The sequence below is a fragment of the Epargyreus clarus genome, unplaced genomic scaffold (genome assembly GCF_041222505.1).
Source record: "Epargyreus clarus isolate Ecla_fem2 unplaced genomic scaffold, WU_Ecla_fem_2.2 ptg000026l, whole genome shotgun sequence".
NCBI classification, from domain to species: Eukaryota; Metazoa; Arthropoda; class Insecta; order Lepidoptera; family Hesperiidae; genus Epargyreus; species Epargyreus clarus.
The window spans coordinates 9,806,337-9,827,244 of NW_027332233.1; the positions used below are offsets into that span (position 1 = coordinate 9,806,337).

At 36.4% G+C, this 20,908-nt stretch overlaps 2 protein-coding genes across 6 annotated transcripts in view; both read left to right on the forward strand.

The window, feature by feature from the left end:
* The window catches only part of Rbfox1 (RNA-binding Fox protein 1), a 55,956-nt gene extending 45,420 nt beyond the window's left edge, over positions 1-10,536 (forward strand). For 3 of the 5 annotated variants that reach the window (XM_073087975.1, XM_073087974.1, XM_073087977.1), the window contains exons 10-14: positions 1,519-1,579; positions 2,208-2,228; positions 4,233-4,402; positions 5,237-5,300; positions 5,394-10,536. In XM_073087975.1, the coding sequence (XP_072944076.1) occupies positions 1,519-1,579; positions 2,208-2,228; positions 4,233-4,402; positions 5,237-5,300; positions 5,394-5,438 (361 nt within the window). In that variant the 3' untranslated portion in view covers positions 5,439-10,536. The remainder of the gene's footprint in view (positions 1-1,518; positions 1,580-2,207; positions 2,229-4,232; positions 4,403-5,236; positions 5,301-5,393) is intronic. The other 2 variants (XM_073087978.1, XM_073087976.1) reach the window with 1 other exon arrangement.
* A 129-nt stretch (positions 10,537-10,665) lies between these two features.
* On the forward strand, positions 10,666-19,935 carry LOC140753364 (cGMP-dependent protein kinase 1). Its single transcript, XM_073087921.1, has 11 exons — positions 10,666-11,072; positions 12,380-12,744; positions 14,198-14,481; positions 14,609-14,778; positions 15,213-15,451; positions 15,649-15,749; positions 15,857-16,073; positions 16,276-16,507; positions 16,984-17,082; positions 17,953-18,209; positions 19,495-19,935. Exons 1-11 carry the CDS (start codon positions 10,968-10,970, stop codon positions 19,652-19,654), a joined length of 2,229 nt encoding a protein of 742 aa, XP_072944022.1. The 5' UTR covers positions 10,666-10,967; the 3' UTR covers positions 19,655-19,935.
* The last annotated feature ends 973 nt before the right edge of the window (positions 19,936-20,908 follow it).

Here is a 20,908-nt window from a genome sequence, read left to right on the forward strand (position 1 = left end):
GTTCCAACTTACCCTACGACACATTGTATATGTATTCACTTACCCTGCACCGTAGGTTCTTATTTAATTACACATTCTGCCTACAGTTTCCTGAGACAATCGAGATATGGGTTCACGACCCACTTTCATTGCTATCAATCTAACTGACTACTTATAGCTCACAGAGGCGAAGATAGTATAATTGAATAAAAACAACACAAATATTAAGTGCAGTTACTAGTCTTCAAAATATAGTCATGCAAATGTTACAATCTTACTATTCGATAATACAGACTTTATTGTATGTTAATATTAAAAGTTAAAACCGACAAAACAACATGCGTCGATTGATGTTTTCCGACACATAGCTTGGAAAATAGTTAAAAGTAAGATGAGATTCGCTGTCTGATCAAAATGAGGCGCAAATACAATGTAATAATTATTATGACGTACCTAATATATTTTATACAAATGTAAAGAGATGATATTTTTCTCTTATTGTTACTGTCATTGTTGCACATGGGTGATTTAGTCATTATATACCCTTATAAAATTGACAGGAAACGAAGACTGCACTAGTAGTCCATCAACTTGCACTAATTCCAAACATGTCATTAACCTCCACTCCCTACCCGCGTTGCCCGGTATGATGTAACTATCATTTTAAGTAGTAACTTCAATGAGTATTGTGGTTAAACCTGTAAAGTAGTTTTCAAATATGTATCATAATAATTCTATATAACCAGTGAGTAGGTAATCATCCCAAGAATTACATAACCCATAGAAAATGCTTCGCATAATTAGATTAAAAGCGTATCGCTTATTTGATTCGATAACTAATACGCAAATTAATATTAATGCACAAAAACAAGAGTAGACTTTATTGCTTATGTCTATATGTACATATAGAGCCGTAAATATAGCTTTGTTAACTGAATGTAACAGGTTCAATACACTTAGATATACCGTAGTATTTTGACCCAATAAATTTACAATAAATAACACTAACTATTTTTGTTGTGCCGTAAACATTAAACTGCCTGTACGCTGATCTTTATATCCTCGGTTGAGTGTTTCTCTAATTATCAAGAATGTTAGAAAAGTTTTGCATTAATTAATTAAATGTTTACTTTCATTTTAATATCTCAGTAGATTTTTACATAATAAACGTAGAGTAAGTACATGGCTCAATTTCTTTACAGTAACAAGATATTTAGATTGTAAAGTGGATTATTTTAGATTTTCTAGCCCGATAGTGAATTAGAATTTAAAATACACAAAATAAGTAGCTTTGTAGTATTTTAAATAGTTAGAATTTTAAAATCTTAACGCATAACTTAGATTTTTTTCTCGATTATCTAAATTAATTACATTTCTACTAATTTTAATACAATTCAGCGAGATAAGTATATTATATTTTACACAAATTTCAATATTATATTTTTTTATATTTTATTAGTTCAAGATACATTAAATGATACTAATATTTGTAATTTCCATGTAGGCCTATATTACGCAAGTGTCTGTTTCAATTCGCAGTGTGTATTACGACCCGTTCTTAGCAGCGGCTGCCACCGCTGACTCCAACTACAGACTGCAGGTAACGTACCATTCGATATCATTACTTTTTCACATTAATGTTAATACCACACAATACTGCAACAAGTTTCAATGACGGTATATACAACACAGATAAAAATTACATATTATATTGCCTACATAGCATCATCTGAATATAAAATTATTTATAGGTATTGTCAAACTTTATGGCCACTCAGTGATAGCTGCGTTTTTATGCATCATTTAGATACACAAATATTATTTAGATATAATCTCCCGCCGAATGATTTGTCAAATAATGACGAATATGTACACACGAATACAGACGCATAATCTTATGATTCGGCATGAAACACCGACATCGTGTGGAGAACGAACGCGTATTCGTGGCGAGTAGCCACTTTATTAACATACTCGTATTGCCACTTATTCGTCTGTATTCGTGAAATATCTCAAATTTCCCATTAGGTACAAATGAATTAATGGAGGGCGGTAGGCTGTCACGTTCGTCCTGACGTACGAGTACACTCGCGGGATATCCGGAGCGGTCATAAAGTTTGATGAGAGTTGAACAATGTATTGTTTAAATTCCAATGATGAAGCTAACGTGTACATGACATGAGTAGCGCCAGTAGTGGCGCCGTGGTGACCGTGCTGTGTTGTTGCAGGCCGTGAAGCCCGCCGCGGAGGTAATTCATCACGCGTCTCTCACTTTTGATACGTGACCCTATCAGTATTTCTATCGCTTCCTAAATTCATGTTCGACCACGCTAGTACGAGTTTGATATATTATCATTGTGGAGTGAGTGCTGGGATTTTGGTTGCTCCTTTTGTATTCGTATGATCCTTGTTGCGTACCGGTTGGTAATCCACCGTAATGCGGGGTGCACAATGTGTTTGTGGTAACAGAGATGGATGCCCTCTCGCGCGGCCGGCCCGCGTTGTTTGCTTTCTGTTGAGTTGATCCTTGTTCGTTAGTACTTCTGTGGTGGGCGATCTGGTTCTAGACGTACGCTCGAGCTGCGAGTCGACTCGTTCGGACGCCATGTCCCCTCATGCTCAAAATAGAACATTGAGCCCACAACACGAGTTTTGATTCATTTAATACGTTTACTAACAATCACTGAGTATTTAGTTTTAGACATATTATGAGCAAGTTTCAACATTTCAGCGTAGTTTGTGTCATATGCGATTCTTCCTCCGACGATCGATACATTTGCATGTTCATGAACACATCACCTAACACTGCCATTTTTCTGCATCAAAGAAACTAAAGCTAAAAGGGGGTAAACTAATTTGCTGCAGAAAAATAGAAGGTAGGAGCGCTGTGCATGCTAACGATGTAAATAAATTTACGTAATAAGAATTTTGTGTTATACGAAATAGTTTCTGTGCATCGGTATAGCTTATTTTACTTTACGCTATATAGATCAGATTCGCAGCTTAAGAAGGATACAGTAGTGCGTTACCGTTCAATGTTGGTGACCACTGGATGTTCATCGGCGGTAAGAAACTAACAAAATAAAAACGTTCAGTACTTTTTCTGGAACTGCCTTTGTGGGCTCATTGTTCATATCGTACCTTCTCTAAAAGACGAAAATTTAAACAATAATGAAATACATCTATATCAAGGCTAGCACATGCGACGGTTATGTTTATAGTCACAGTATACATTAAAATGAATAGTACTGTTGAATTAATACAACATTTTGCTCTATATTTATATTAAGATGATTACGGGCTTCATAATATTTTGCAAGCTAAAAATTTTGAAACTAGAAAAATACCAATACGGTGTGAATTGGTTTATTATTTACCTCATATATTCGCTATAACATTACATGAATTTGAATAACACTCTTAAAAGTTCGTTCTTTATCTAAACCTGTTATCAGAACGTAATAAACTTCAAGATTACATCATAAATGGAAGGCCAACTTATTTTGATCTACGTATTAAAAAAATATCCAGGATATTGCTTGCGATAGTTATGACTTAAGAGAAATGCTATGAAATTTGGTTAACAGTATTATTTATTTTGAGTTATATTATTATGACTGTACGTTTTAGTTCTTTCTTATTACAATAATATAAATAAATTAAACACGATGAACGTGGTATTAAATGAAATTTTATATGTACAAAATATGTACGAGTACGTTTCTTCTTATCGGTTGCAGTTACCGCATGTATGGATTTTAGTATTGTCACTGGACGAGAGTAATTACAAACTTGTTGTCGTGGTAGTCAATGTTTGAGATCTTACCGTCTGCATCGTGTGTTTTTAAACGACTATCGATTTACTTTTAACGTTCCTAATCTAAGGTCCCGCTATCTCAATCAATACTCTACTAACATTAGCGAAAAATTTGTCATTCGTATTTAAATCTACATAATAATTTTTCGTATTACTTTTGGTCACGAAATTACACTTCCATCATTAAAGTTAGTTTGAGTAATATCGGAGCTAGAGTAAAGCTGTACAATTGAAATTGAATGTTAAATTGGCAACATGCATCATTTTCAGGTGTGATGTCTAATGTTGTCAATTTTAAGAAATACATTTTCAATCGGACGGTTTGATTTCATCTCCGATATTACCCCAGCAAAACGTACACCGCTAGTTCATGCGGTACCATAACTGGAATAACACGTAAGAGTGGTGATACGAAGGGTCCTCGCGCATGTTGCAGGCGGCAGCAGCGGCGGCGGCGGCAGCGGCGCCCCTGCTGAAGTCCCCGCTGACGAGCGCGCAGCACGCGGCGGCGGCGGCGGCGGCCGCCAACTACGGCGCGGCCGCGCGCGCCGCCGCCGCCGCCGTCAGCGCCGCGCCCGCGCCCACTGCGCTCGCACCGCTCGCCACGTCAGTACACACTGTTTATAATATTAGGCCGCTCCACATTCTCGCGAGAACACAAGTAGAACCCGATTCATATCGACTCCACATTCTCGTTTCTCGTCCTTTTCTCGCGTTCTCGCGAGAATGTGAAGCGGGCTTTAGAGTAGCAGACGAGCATGCAGTCCACCTGAGGGAAAGTGGCTCCTGCCGCCCATTGATATCCGTAATCAACCCCAGATATGATTAGATTCCTCCCTAAAGTCGACCACAGACGCGCCGCTTCCCCTGAGGACTAAGGTGGAATGTCTCGAAAAGTATGTCTCCTTTACCACACCCTTCAAACCACAACACAGCAGCGTTTAACATTGCTGTTCTTAGGCAGAAATAAGAGTGGCAGTGGTGCCGCCGGAGTCAGACCATTGAGAGTTTTTACTTCTAAAAAATGTATAACTATCAGTTCTCCCTTCTTACCTTTAAAACTACACTTTTGAAGTTACACCACCTTTAGTATTATATTGATGTATGCATTTTCCTTTTCTTTCCATTTCCTTCAATTACCTTTAAATTCGACATTAGCACTTCCTTTTAAATAATTTAGTATTCAAATCACATTTGAAATCAATTTTGCATTGGATAGTTTAGTACTTTTAATTTTTTTTTATACTTATGTATATCTTCAATGTGTACCTTGATGATTTTACTGAACAAATTTATACCATTTTAAAACCACACGTACATTATACGCAAACACTGTCCCAAGCAGATAGTCATCCGTTTTAAGTACTTTTTAGAAATTATCTTAATATCCCCACCATGACTTTTTTTTAAATTCTATTTGTGTTCTTTTATGTATTACAGGTACGGCAGAGAATATGCAGATCCCTACTTAGGACACAGCATCGGTCCAGTCACAGGATACGGGGTAAGCTTGAACGATATACAAATAACAATTATACATATTAAAGAAAATTAAAATGAATAACGATCTATTAATATATTCACTTGTTCCTTCCAGACCGCAGTGTACAGAAGTGGCTACAACAGATTCGCGCCATACTAAGCCAGTGGAACAAAGTAACGATTTTATTACTCGAATATGAAACTACCCTCGTCATCTATACATAACATGACAATGAACTCTCTTTATAAACGTACAAAAAGTAATTATAGGTGTCAGTAATAGTGCTAGCCGGTAAGCTTGGCGCGCCGGGCTGTCCGGGGGCGTCTCGGGGGCTCAGGAACTTATGAATACCAAAGTCATTAAAATTTCTAACGGAAATACTATATTAAGTTGAACTGTATTGTAATTTTTTCATGAACTGCATATACAAGTGCGAGCAGCTACTAAAATGAATTCATTCAATATAATTTAGATACTTGTAAGAATAACTATTTTACTACATAATGAACACGAGAGTGAACTGTTGGTACCTACATACTATTAGTGTACGGTATTGTCTAGTGTAGATGTTACAGTCGTACAATTGACAATAGAGTTATTTTATGTAACAATATTTAGTGAGCTTTGCACTTGCATATCATAGAAAATTGTAAATATTGAATTCCAAGCACATTTTAATGGTTTACTTTTAATTAAGATATGGGAAGCGTCGTGTGCTTGATAGTTGTTATATAATGTGCAGGAATCCAATTTTTAATTAACTTGTTAAATAGTAATAATGAATAATCTTGTTAAATCGAGTAACTTACGCTTTACAAACATTTGACGTGAAAGCAATAGTGTTCCCAGCCCTTCCTCGATTGTCGTTGAATGTGTTTTATCCAAATATATTATTTATACCGTACTATACGTATGTGTCTCTCTTTTTTTACAAATTATTTTGTAACGGAGACACGTTTTTATTATAAAACAGGTGACTATTTTTTTGTAATACATATTATAATAAAGGGGCCTGTAAACGAAATAATTTGTCAAATATTACGTACTTATAAAAATGTGTAGTTTGTGACTAAATAACTTATTTATGAATCTAACCAATAGAAATATAATTGAAAGCTCGTAATAATAGTAACTTTTTTCACATTATAGCATTATATGTAGAACACTAATCGGAGTTGGAACAAATATTTGGACGAATGTTCGCCACGGGTCTGACGAATATAGTTTTGTCCGATCTGTGGCGAGGAAACGTTCAGTCGTTTACGGGCCCCTTAACAGTTACGTGGTGCGATTTCAATAGGGTGCCATTAGTTGGGTTGTTAATTGTGAATACGTTTTTCTCAAGAGTTACCTTGTAACCTATATTTTGATCAATGTATCATGTAGTACTAGGATCCAGTGCTCGTAGACCGCGGTTGCAGTGAGGGGTTGCTTGTTCAGAAAGGTTATGCAATTTGACACTTTGTGCGTCTTTATATTGTCACGCGGGCTTATGTCCGCGTGCGTGTCTCACCCGCATGCGTGAATTAACTCTCTAGAGTCTTCGCGTCTCGCGTCCGTATGTCTCACATGATCTTACATGAGTAGCGCACTTGCGGGGTAAGAACGCGGGCACAAACCCGCGTGATAGGAAAAGGGCCCTGAGCTCGTGCACAATCGAAGGCGCGAATAGCAGTTTTCGTCGTTATGGCCACCACCACTTAGATTTTTTACGGTCAATATATGTAATATATACACAAAATAACATTTACATGGGTGGAAATCTTCCCTTTTGAAATGTTATGGTTTCGAACAAAAATATATATGAGACCATTGTAAAGTCTATACAGCTTAGGAAGCTGCTAGTGTCGAATTGCTAAACTTTTCTGAATACACCCGATCGATAATCCACAATACCTAGCCACGGTACTCGTATACAGTTCGCTTCGTATCGTAAGATCGTAAGAATTTCGAAACTGTTTACTTTGCAGTCGTTTAGTGTAGATCGAATAATCTATCGGTCGCTAGTTCGTAATGTCTAATTTTATTAAAACGTAGGCGTAACGCTTTAGGTGTAGTGTATAAGAGAAGTGTACTCCGTGGAGTTCTTACATATCACTGAGATTTCTCCTTGTAATTATGTTTTAATACTATTGTTCTTAACGGTGTCTAATTTTACAGTGCTATTTAATATACCCTCATTTTATGGAACAAATATGCGTACGGGTCCAACCCTTTAGACGTCGTAAATTTTAGATCTAACAATTTGCATTAGGATTTGTAAAGTATTGTAACATCTATTGATTCGCTCAACGTTTATACCAAAGCACAAAAACCCATCGATGCATATGTATTTGGAGCTTTTGCATGTCATTCATTCCTTCTCATTAGATTTAATAGTCTTTCAGTCAGAAAAACTTATAAAATCTATGAGTTTTATCAACATAGTTATATATACATACTGACGTTCTTTTTAATCTTTAATATTATGTCATGCCTTAGTGGAATATCTGTACGTCTGCCATGTAGCATAGTTGTAATAATAACGTTTTCAAGACTAATATGTTTTATAGATCTGATGCGATTTTTACTCGCATGCCTCTCTCCCAGCATGGCGGTTTGTTATACAGTGGACTCGATTACAAAAAATATCTTCTTTTGAATCTGACTCACTCTGACTACATTTAAGATCTTTACGTAGTGTAGCATTCGTTTACTTCGTGTTGTCCGATGCGTCCCAGGTTCGTTTAGCGCAGCTTCGTGTTATCAATGCTAATAACATATCAATATATTGGCCGTTACATGATTGTACTGTCGTGTCCGTCGCGGAGTGAAGCCGACGTTAGCTTTAATTACTTACGAAGTAACAGTGAGGCGGCCACCGAGTTGTCTATATCGCCTACAGACTGCAGGTCAGCTATCCATGACATTTTTTCGTCTTGTAGAATTTCTAGTCTTTTCGTGCACAATTATTTAGATTAAAAGGTGCTTTGCTCGTAAAGGTTTCATGTGATAGTTACGGAATGAAGTTTCGTGTATCTGAATTTGCGTTCGTATTAAGTTACTCTTTAGGGTCTAATTTTTAAGCTGTCTCGTGTCATATTTTTTTTCTGATAGCTGAACTTTAATTATTTCGTTCACTTAAGTGCCACTGGCTTTTATGTTGTAAGTTACAATTATTATAATTATACGTTACTGTAGTCATGTTGCAGCTTTGAACAATATTGTGCTTTATTGCTAAATACTCATGCGTGAATGTGTTATCTTAAGAATCCTTAGTTTTGTAGGTATATTACTGTTTTTAAGTTTTTAATACAAGTTTTTATACCGAAGTACAGAAAGCGAAGTACATGTGATTCTATTTGATTATTTTTTGATTTTAAAGTCCGTATGAATATTGATTCAGTTAGGATAGTGTTGTTTGCCGTGGATCCTAACAGTTTTATGTACGACGCGGGCCCACGGAGCGTGTTTCGGACGCGACGTCACACTTGCAAACACAATGATCGGTATCCGCGGAACTCCGGACCGAAACGCGTTCTGTTTGCTCGCTTTCTCTTGTCTCTCTTAATTTTTGTAGCTATATTTTTTTGTTTATATATTTTTATAAATGATTTTAATGAAATTTAATAAACAAATCAAGAAAGGAAATATGAATTGTTTTAGTTTTATAAACGTTTCATCTGAACAAAATTGTTGTTACTTGGAGAAAAATCTGAATTTAAATGACATATCTGACAAAATGGTTAGTGTGCTACAATAAGATTTTGAAAAGGAATCATCAAGATCAATGTATTATAAATATTATAATCATTAAATTAAGGATAATGATATGTATTTTGTAACACGATTTGTTTCTCAGTTTTTATGAGATGTTGATATTTCATACTATTCTCGTTTCCTTCCGCTGTGCACAAATATTTGGCTTAAATCTATCATCGGTAGTTATATTGAATTGTTATATCGTGCATAATATGAAGTCATATCAGTAGTGTTGTTAGTGTGGTTACGCTGGCCGACAACGACTACTGTTGCCGCTGTATATAGTGTTATCGACGCACGCCGTGTCGTGCGAGTTATTTGTACCCTCGGGTTATATTGTTAATTGTAGCAAGAGTTATAAGTATCACTTGTTCGTCAATTGCACTCGTCGACGCCGTTCAGTTAGCGTAGTTACTCAGATAGCAGGGCTCACATTCAGGCCTGTGTGTCCGAGTCTTATGTATCTTAAAATCGTGGAGGTGTCACTTATTTGAAACGCTCACACATATATAATACGCGATCATACTAAAATTACAATTAAATTATTTTATTTTAATATACTGTTGAAATTTTATAGACATGACATGAATCGTGTGCGTTTGTAAACGTTAAAGTTCTGTTAACGCTACTCAGATGTAACAATACCATTTTCCCAATGAGCGCCAAATGCCGCAATTCCAATCATAATATTTATGCGATTATACTCTTGTTAACCATTGTATACGGCACCACCACGAATTTAAATTTCGGATATTTATGACATGAGATGGGTATACGTGACGCATACTAATCGTTGTTGATAGCAAAGCTTCTTTGCCAATTTCCTGGCAGTCTATAATAAAAATAATAAAGATATCGAATCTTCCAAAAGTACTTCCTTTAGATAAAAAGTAGGTACGACTTCTCTAAATAAGAAACGAATATTATTTCATCCTTAGTGATTTATTTAACTATCGATCACAAAGACGTACATACATATTCAGGAAACTATTTTGTATTAACTTAAGTGATCGTGCAGCTTTTGTCAGTTGCCGAACGAGCAAAGTATGCGTTACGGATGCGCGGGGTCTCGTAGGTGACCAGTATTTAAGACAAAACCGTGCTCAATTTCCGTATCTATATGTTGTACTTATAATGTTAAAATTAATGTTTTTGAAAATTAAATGTACTTGATAACTACGTTTGTTAAATAATGAATGTCTTCCGTTTGGCACATTTTATAGATTCGATGCACAATTTATTATGACAGGGAGGTATGTCCCGATATGCGGTTTTCATGTTACTAAGGATAGTTCGGGCCGAGTGCACAGCGAGCTCCTTCATGCGATTTGTGATAAAATAAATAAATGAATAGATTTTTTTCGTGTGGCAATTTTGTAATAGATTGCAGAGCTGATTTTCTCTTTTAATGTAAATATATATTTTTTTCAATGAAAATGTTGAATGAAGTGAATCATTTAAAGCCTTTGGCGATATGTACTCATTTACGTTATTAATAAATTATAGTATGAATTCATTCGTGTTTTTATTTTATATACCTTTAATTTGCCTATACATTTTCAGATACTTACCCGTAAAAACTCAGTGAACAATGGCGAGCGGAACCGAGTGTAAAACATCGATTAATGACGCGTTACAATTAGGAAAAAGGTTCATTCGTCTCGGCGACATACTGTACTCACATAGGTTAATGTTATGAATCGTAGTGATTGGGTGAGAATGATAATATTATTTGTGCCGATAAGATTGCAAGGTTCTTTGTTGATAAATAGTAATCATCTATTGAATAGAATAATTAAAACAATCGGAATGGTAAGATAATCTTGCGAATGATAAGGGGTGCTCGTGCGCCGATCGAGCAGTGTTGTTTCGTGGTGCGTGTAATCCACACCGGATTTTACAATGCACTGTTGCTTGGATTAAACAACTAGCAGAAACAAAATAAACATGGTGCTGTGTCCGCCGTTCAGGTGGTCCGCCAAGGGCGGCTTCAATCTCACTAATAGTAACAACGAAGAAACCAAAAACACACAGCGACGCGAAACAATCTTCGTAAGTACTTTAAAAGTGTCGTTTATGATTCGTCATTTGTCAGAAATGTTTAACTGAAAACCGAATAGGTACCTACTTCTACTTAAAATAAGTCCCCAAAGGTTGTTATTTTTATTTATTCCAGATGCTTAATTGACAGTTACTTATGTTAAAATTATAATTAGGAACATTGTATAGTTAAATATGTTTCCACCAAAATGTAGGTATAAATGATATAATTTTGTTAACTGTCAATATTTTGTTAGGTGGTTGTATGGGCTAATTTACATTTCACAAATTCTTGACGCTAGTTGCATTCTTGATTGTATTCATAATCTTTTGTTAAACACCGGCTTAGACGTACTTTATTGAAATATTGCGTACTGGGGTTTTGTAGTTATTTGCAACGTAAGAAAGACCTTTTGAAATCTATTGTGGTAGATACATAGTAGAGATACTTACTAATTACACAAATCTTAAAGCTATCCATTTAATTATATACCAGCAGCAAATAGTCCATTTATCTATTATTGGGCAGTGTCGCCCATGGGCACCGGTAATCAATCCCAGATAGGATTGGTGTCCGACTTTGAAAACTGTCACGCATCCCTTGTTATCCCTGAAGTGTAAAATGGAATGACAGTCACTTCTTAAACCAGAGCATAGCAGTTATTAGATTAAAATAGGTGCGATGGTGGTGCCCCCGGAATCATAATACGAAAGTTCCTACCGTCTATAAATATACGCATACCTAATAATATTATAATGTTATACGCAAATATGGATTAGTCATACTTTACAGCACTTACCTAACCATTAATTTATAATTACAATCTTGAGAATTTATAAAATAACGCAGTAACGGACAAATCAATTTTCAATATCTTAACAATTAGTCATGATAATTTATCTGGTTCCTGAAAACGACCTAGGTAGATAGGTTGGTTTCAGCTTTTCGCACATATTTTCGTTTAAAATCAAAGTTGCTAATTATTGATAACATGGATAATACCTACTTTATTTTCTTGCGATAAATGCTTACTCAGATTATATAGATGGAAAAGATATTAAATTAATTAAAATACGGACGTTTCATACTTACATGATGTTAAGTAAGCAAGTAATTAACTGATTGCAAGATAATTAATATACGAAAATAGATTAGGTACGTACTTACTACTTCCGTCTTCGATGCTATGTAAAAACGCATTAAAATTTTGTAATAAAAGGAAAAAATACACATTTAAATACAGTATCAGCACTTAATGTATTTATTTTACTAAGAATAGGTTATACAAAATTCAATTTTTTTTACATGGAAATTTCAGAAAATACCAGAGCCGACTGTCGATATTTCACCAAGTAATGGCTTACTTACAAATAGCAATGGTCCTCAATTTAAAAAAAGCCTTACCATATCGGCCGAACCGGGTGTGTCCAGCAAGAAGTCAAGTTATATGAGCGTACAGAGTGAAAAATCGAGCAGTAGTAATAACCAGATGAAAGATTCAGATAGTGAGACTTTAGATGAACGTGAAAGTAGTGCTGGAACGAAAACGATTTCGGAGATAATAGCTAACAACCCTGAAAAGCGCGAGAGACGCAAACGGGGGGTGATCGCGCCGCACGCACCTCATGACACGGTGCGTTCATATGCAGATTTACAGTATGAAAAATTCGCGAAAGATGAAGGGTAAGTATTTTTAAATTGTGTTGTCGTTAAATTCGCTAAGTAGGCCTTTTAAAGCACTTATTCCACAGTAAGTAGGTATTCGACAAGTTTGTAATACTTAGTGATAAGGCGTAGGCGGCGTTACCGTTCTAGTAGGTATAACAATAAGTAGGTAACTTATTGTTATACCTACTAGAACGGTATATCACAATAAAGCATCATGATATAGATACTATCCCTACAATCTAGAATTTTTTAAAGTACGCATATGTAAAGTGGGTATATATGTACCTATATTTATTAAAAAGTACAAGGATATTGATAAAGGACAATGCCCATGAAAGTATGGACCGCCGTCCAGAGTTGCATCAAATTGAAACTTGTTGTGGACGATGTATAATTAACCAAATACTACCACCAATAATAATTTTTTAGATCAGCACCCGGGTTCTGAAGTTATTTACCGAAATGTTACATAACCTCAAAATCGAAAATATCCGACGATAGATTGATGGTCGGTTTTAACTGATAGTAGGTACCTATAATGTAGTTCGATTGACATATTCCATTTACTTTTAAAGGTAGTAGGTAAAAAACCTAAAATAATCCTAAAAACCTAAAATAATGAATTCCGAAAATAAAATACCGCCATTTTAATTTTTAAGAACAACAGTCAACATTTCGTCTTATTTTATCTTAAATGGAACCCCCTTGTTCAAAGAAACTATTCTGATCCACAAACTATGTAAAAAAATCTAAAACTAATTTTAATATTACTTTCATTTTGATGCATGAGAAAAATCATTAGACAAAACACTAATAGATCTTATTGAATTCCGAGTATAAAATTCCGCCATTTTAATTTTTAAGAACAACAATCAACATTTCGTCTTATTTTATCTTAAATGGAATCCCCTGTTCAAAGAAACTATTCTGATCGACAAATTATGTAAAAAAATCAAAAAAGAATTTTAATATTACTTTCATTTTGACGCATGAGAAAAATCAGTACCAAGAATGGGCATTCTCCTTTACATAAACTCCGAAGTAAATCTAAAGCTGCTGGAAAAAAATATGTAAAAACCTTATTTTACCCTAGGCGTTCATGACCTTAACCACAAAACCCAGCATATCTATCAACTTCATCATCAACCCATTATTGGCCCACTGGTGGGCACGGGTCTCCTCTCAGAATGAGAAGGATTAGGCCACCGCGCTGGCAAATTGCGTATTGGTAGACTTCACACACCTTTGAGATTATTTTTTTTCTATTAAAACTCTCAGATATGCAGGTTTCCTCACAATGTTTTCCTTCACCGTTTAAGCAAGTGATAATTAATTTCTAATTCGCACGTAATTTTGAAAAATCAGAGGTGCGTGCCTGGGATTTGAGCCTCGGACCCCTCGATCGAGAGGCCGAGATCTATCAACTTATGATGTATTTTTTACTTATGATGTAATTTTGTCTATATAGGACAGTGGAACTCATAAAAAAAGCTATCATGGCCAACGACTTCTTAAGAAACTTGATGGATGAGGAGCGGCTCAGCGCGGTGGTAGAAGCTATGAATTCACAGGAGTACCCAGCGGGAAGCCTGATGATTCGCGAAGGCGAGAGCGGCAGCCACTTGTTCGTGTCTGCTCACGGACAATTTGAAGTGCTAAAGGGAGGACAAGTCGTAAAAAACTTTGGTCCTGGAGAAGCTTTTGGCGAATTAGCCATTCTATACAAAGCGAAACGTTTTGCTTCAATAAGATGTAAGAAATAATTTGATAATTGATCATCATTACATTTGTATCAATTCCATTGAATCAAAAGCAACGTGTCTTTATTTGTAAGCATAGTAAGGAAGCAACTAATCAGTTTCTTACCACTCATGTTAAGGTATAACAGAAGCTAAGGTGTGGACATTAGAACGAAGGGTGTTCCAAAAGATCATGGTGCGCAGCGGCAGACAGGAACAAGAGGACAATATACGTTTCCTCTCATCTGTTTCTTTGCTCCAAGGAATTCATGAGATCGAACTAGCTCAAATTTCGGAATTCCTCAAGAGGGTACGTTTATCCAAAATATGGTCTAATTTTATTTTTCTGAAAACCAATGTCTTAAATTGATACTAGGTAATAAGTACATACTAGTAATAAGTACTACAATTTAAATATTTAAGGAACAACTCATAGATATTATGATTTTTGGCGTGAAAAGATCTTAGAATTTTCAGCTTTTTCATATTAAGGTATATAATTTGCATTGCCTACAAGAAGATGTTCTTTTTCGCCAAAATAGTTTCGGGCGGTAAATTTAAGCTGATAAATTTAATTTTTAAGGTTGGCAAATTTAATTGCCCCAAGCAAAACTGTGTATTACATGGAAACAATTTTGTTTAAGTTGAATTATTCTTGCAGGGCATCAAAATTCAATATCTGCCCGGGTGCTTGAACCCTTTATACGTCATTGTAATTAAAATTTGTATATTAATCGCGGACAGGAATTCTTTTCGGCGGGTACGCCAGTCGTGCGGCAAGGGGATCGGGCAGATAAGTTCTACATTATCCGCGGCGGCGCCGTGGTGGTGACCAAGCGGGAGGATGACGGCGTGGAGCGGCGCGTGGCGACGCTGCGCCGCGGCGAGTACTTCGGCGAGCAGGCGCTGCTGCACGAGGACCGCCGCCTCGCCACCGTCACAGCGCTACCACCGGGTGTAGAGTGTCTCACACTCGAACGCGCGTTAGTATTACTTTGCTACCTAATCATGTTTTTAATTCCTGATGCAAAGTGATAGGAGTTGTAAGTTTACCGAGTTTTTGTCTAGGGCACCCTAGCTTAACAGATGATTCTTAATAGAAAAAAAAGAATATATTTTTTATATTAGGTACTTACAAAAAGTAAATTATGGTTTTTATCGTATTACGTTTCTAATACAGTCCATTTACTGAATTCCTGGGCAACTTAGAAGAATTAAGAAACATAAGACACGCAGTTCCACGCCTCTCACAGCAAAGAAAAGCGTCAGAAGTTAAAAGTGGTGAGTATGTGAGCCCCGGCGAAGATTACATTTTTACAAAATTCCAAATTTGCATTTTTTGTTGTTGTTGCTTATACATGTTTTTGATAACTACTTATTTGTTGTAGAGTTCGATTTCGTGGAACTCAAAGATCTTGAATTTGTGGGAACTATGGGTGTGGGTGGATTTGGCCGCGTAGAACTGATGCAGTACAAACGCAATCCATCGCTCACATTTGCTCTAAAATGCCTAAAGAAAATAGACATGGTGGAACAACAGCAGCAGGAACACGCATTCAACGAGAAGAATATCATGATGGCCTGTCATAGCAGATTTATTTGCAGGTAATTAATTATTAAAATTACATTACTTTTTTATTAAATATTGCAATAAAAATATCGGGAATAAGGCGCGAGAATTTTGAATTACAATCCACATTATTGTATTATACCACATGATAAATATAGCAAAGTTCAATTTAAACGCTAGATGGCAAAATGAGTAGGTATAACTGATGAAAAGTAACATTTAATTTTACAATTTCAGGCTTTATCGTACGTTTAAAGACAACAAGTACATATACTTCTTGATGGAGCCAGTGCTCGGCGGCGACGTGTGGACCATTCTGCAGAAGAAACGTTACTTCCCAGAGAACGTCGCCCGGTTCATGGCTGCCTGTGTCGTGGAGGCCTTCCAGTATCTACACTCCAAGGACATTATCTATAGAGATCTCAAACCTGAGAACTTGATGCTAGACAAGCATGGATACATAAAATTGGTGAATGTTCATAGAATTTATTTTACCTGTGCCGACTTCCGCAAGTGTTATGCGATGGTCACAAGTAGTCTGAATCACGCTAACGAAGTTTTTGAAACATTTTTCAAGATAAGTTCTGAAATAAGACTATCGGAGCATGACCGCTCTCTTTCTCTCACATCTCTTGCATCACAGGCATCACAAGGTGATCTCTCTCTTTGCGAAATTTAATTAAAATGTTGTAGTGTATCGTACAGTGTATCAATAATAACAATATATCCAATTGTGTTGTGCAAAAACGACAAGAACACGACATTCTGTGCGCGGTATTCAATAATTAAGACGAGAAATCTTTTTATTTCTTTTGAGAAAGAAGTTAGGTATGTATGTATTATAATACATTCTCTCATAGTGCAGTGGTGTATCCGAGTTAGGGCGAAATAAAATGCCGGCTAGTCTCTGTAATTATGTCTCATCCAATTCTTTTTTCTGTTCAGGTTGACTTTGGATTTGCTAAGCTGCTGCCCCCTAACGGTAAAACGTGGACTTTTGCGGGTACTCCTGAGTACGTTGCACCTGAAATAGTTGTTAATAAGGTAATAATTCAATATTTTTCTTTATGATTCGTAACTAATTTATTAACATGAATATTCTCTATATCTGTATTTTTAACACAATTAGAATTATTATTTGTTTAATAAATAGATATAAGTATGTTATATATAGATATAACCTACCCAAGGGTATCAACGAAACTAATAGGTAATAATTGTGCACGGAATTACATAAAATCTGTTTGACTAAATACGAGAAGATTTTTTGGCTCTTCTTGATTACTTAACAAGGTTGTCTACTTTTTGATTATCACCACATCTGACATCACATTGAATTGTTATTTATATTACATTCATGTTAACTTACAAATGTTATACGTATAAATAACAAAAATCATATTGGAAGATGGTTCAATGATAAGTGCGCATTCGAAAATTAGTATTACGATTACGACTATGGCTTACAAATTTTCATTTAGCGATGATGACATAGGTCGGTGACTCAGTATAGCTAATAAATAAATAATGTAGACTATGTCTATTGCTCCCACACTAAAAAACTATTTATAAACAGTTGAGCAAGAAAACTAGCTGTGAAATGTAAAAGGTTCAGCATAATTACGACATTCATACAACACAACGAAATTAACTATCGCGCTCCCTTTGAACTTCAAATATGACTATAGAGTCACATAAAGGCGGCGTAGATCGTGCAATGTGCATACTCTTCGTACTGGGGTAGACTCGTGCTATACTTTATACCGTCGTAGTATTGATGATGATGCCGCTTCTTCTCCATAGCGAAACACCTTCCGAAGCGGTGGTAGTTTGTTGACTTTCAAAAAGTATTCTATATGAATCAATTTTGAATAAATGAGATTTAAATTTGAATTTGATGATCGCGTGTGTCAGGGCCATGACCGCGCGGCGGACTACTGGACCCTCGGCGTGTTGACGCACGAGCTGCTGGTGGGCAAGCCGCCGTTCCGCGCGCCGGGCGGCGACCACATGAAGACGTACACGCTGATCCTGCGCGGCATCGACGCCGTCACCTTCCACCCGCGCGTCTCCAAGTCCGCGCAGCTGCTCATCCGCAAGCTGTGCCGCCCCGCGCCCGCTGAGCGCCTCGGATACCTCAAGAACGGGATAGCTGATATCAAAAACCATAAGTAAGTTTCAGGGTAGAGTCCGCGCCAAACTTCTAGTCCGCTCTGAATATAGAAGTGAGTCGCGTCGCAACAGCAAACTGTAGATATCTGGAGACGAAGCCAGCTCTGGCACCCGCCCGCCGCCGCTCTCGCCCACGGGTACATAACTGCGTCAGTGTGCCCTTATTGTTGCTACGGAGTATATGCTTGTAGTTGTATTCAACGGCATTGGCTCTCTGACTACCCCTGCGCGCAACTACTTCAGAGCGGACTAGAAGCTTGGCGCGGACTATACAGTATACACCTTTTGTACTTAATAACAGCAGTATACTGCGCTGCTGTGTCCCGGTTTGAAATGTGGGGTAAGGGAGACAACTTATCCGAGAAGCTCATAAGTCCTCTTATCTGTCCCTAACCGGTGTCCCTAGGCAGCAACGGCCACTTATCGTCAGGTCGACTGTATGCAATTTTATTTATAAAAATGTGGTACAAAAAAAAATTGTGATTATACTATGCATGTGTACATACTCTAACTTATTTTGTGTTTTAGACAAATAAATGCAAGGCAAGCAATGCAAGGTTATTTTAGTTAAATGTAAAAGATCAGGGACTATGATTTTCTATACGTATGTACTACTATGTACCTGCGTACACGTGTAGATGTTATTAAAATTATAATTTATTGCAAAATTAGAATAAATCGTAACCACAGTAAATTTATAGTCGTTGGTAGAACCTACGTTGTACGCCACGATTCTAATCAATACCGCACTCGCTGCGGCGTGTCGCAGATATATTACGGCCTTTGGCATGCGCTTGAACCCATGTGCAATATTCCTACGATACAACAATTACCAGTCTTCCTTGTATTTTAATGAAATACTTATATCGGTATTAGTATTATCTATAAATCTAACAGGTCTATCTATCTAGTATCGACAAATCTAACAAATACAACGAACCATTGGTTGTTCGTTGTATCTTAGATTTTATAGATACAAACAGATTCATAATTCCAAAATGTGTTTTAACAATACGCTACCTAGAGCTAGCATTCTTTACCACTTTGGGCCACAGCTAATTAATACGTAATATATATCTTTTGTAATTACCAGTAATTAGAAGGTGGAAAAAATTAAACGACCATTTTCTTACTTATCTTTTAATTATTCTTCCTTTTATTGTAAAAGTATTCATAAAACTATGGTAACTAACTCATACCTACCTACCCTCAGCGTAATCTACAAAATATTAAGCTCGAACTTTGAAATAGGGATTGAATAATGGAAACGTTTACGTTCAACAGATGGTTCCTTGGATTTGATTGGGAGGGCCTGCGGGAGGGCAAGCTGAAGGCGCCGCTGGTGCAGACCGTGATGAACGACCTCGACCTCTCCAACTTTGAGAAGTACCCGAAGGACAAGCAGCCACCCGACGAGACCTCGGGATGGGACATGGAATTCTAAGACTTGAATGTTACACGCACAGGCACCTATTTCTAGCGCAAGATAGTACCTATCGGTGGAAGGGTGTTGCTTCCGGCTAATTTATATATGAGGCTACCATCCTCAGGAGTGGCAAAGCGCCTGTGATCGGTCTCAGGAAGTCTCGTTCTATACGGAGTTGGTTACAGACGTTCACGAGCGGCAATGGGTACTTAATGTCGTGTGAACTGCACGCTCATTTGCTAATTTAATGTTATAAAAATAGTATTATATCAATCAGTTACGTATTCATAGCGATTTGTGTAGTACATAAACTATAAGTTTTGTATTAATTGTAATATATATACAATATTAACGGTCCTGTACCTCTACATTTATATAATTTATTATGTACTTAATTTTATTATTGGACGTACATATATACAAAATCTTATGGTATTTCTTGTATTGTCCTCTTAAACATTAAACGGTATTTCATTGCACATTTTTTTTTATTTCGAAATAAAATTTATTTAAACGGTATTTAATTTTATTAAATTTTAAGTTAACCTATTTTTAAAGACAAGGCTTACATTTTAATTTTATATTGGTTACGTCAATTAAAAATAACTTTTCCTCATACTATTAATATATTCTACTTGGTATAACATCATTTAGATCCTAGTACTTACCTAGGAACATATACTAATACTGAAAATAGTTTCCTGTAACTTTACATACAATTAATTCACTCTGTTTCTTTTTTATAAGATTAATTTAAAATATTTTGTTCGTATTGCTTTGTATGTATGTGAGGCCAAATCTTGCGACTGAATTTTAAACCAGTTAACCCCCAACCGGTCAAACTTAGTCTAATGTAATATAGCTGACGCCCCATGATAGCGGACAAATTATTTTTTATGCCCTCCCGTGATATGAGTATCAAACGAAAGAGTTTTCGAAGAAAATTACGAAAATCAAAATGGCCTTACCAAAAAGCTAGTTTTCAATACCTTTTCAATATACTTACTTGTTTTATTATAACATCATTTTCCTGTAGCCCGTGTATTAAATATAGTATACAGTAATTACCCATTGTCTTATATATCAAATAGCCTGTTAGGTATAATTAGATACTACCCTTTTTTTGTTTACGAGGGGGATAACCTTCAAAAGGTACCCGGTGCCGGAGTGATACAGGGTTATGTGGGATTCTTACCGCACTAAAACCCCCTCGGTAGCCATCCTCTGCGCAACGTAAAGGGTCGAGATTTCCAAAGGAACGCAAACGGAGTC

Coding starts and splice junctions, on each gene's coding strand:
- LOC140753364 (XM_073087921.1), top strand. CDS start 10,968: ATGGTGCTGTGTCCGCCGTTCAGGTGGTCCGCCAAGGGCGGCTTCAAT. Junction 14,482..14,608: donor ACGTTTTGCTTCAATAAGAT/GTAAGAAATAAT, acceptor ACTCATGTTAAG/GTATAACAGAAGCTAAGGTG. Junction 16,508..16,983: donor AGCATGGATACATAAAATTG/GTGAATGTTCAT, acceptor TTTTCTGTTCAG/GTTGACTTTGGATTTGCTAA.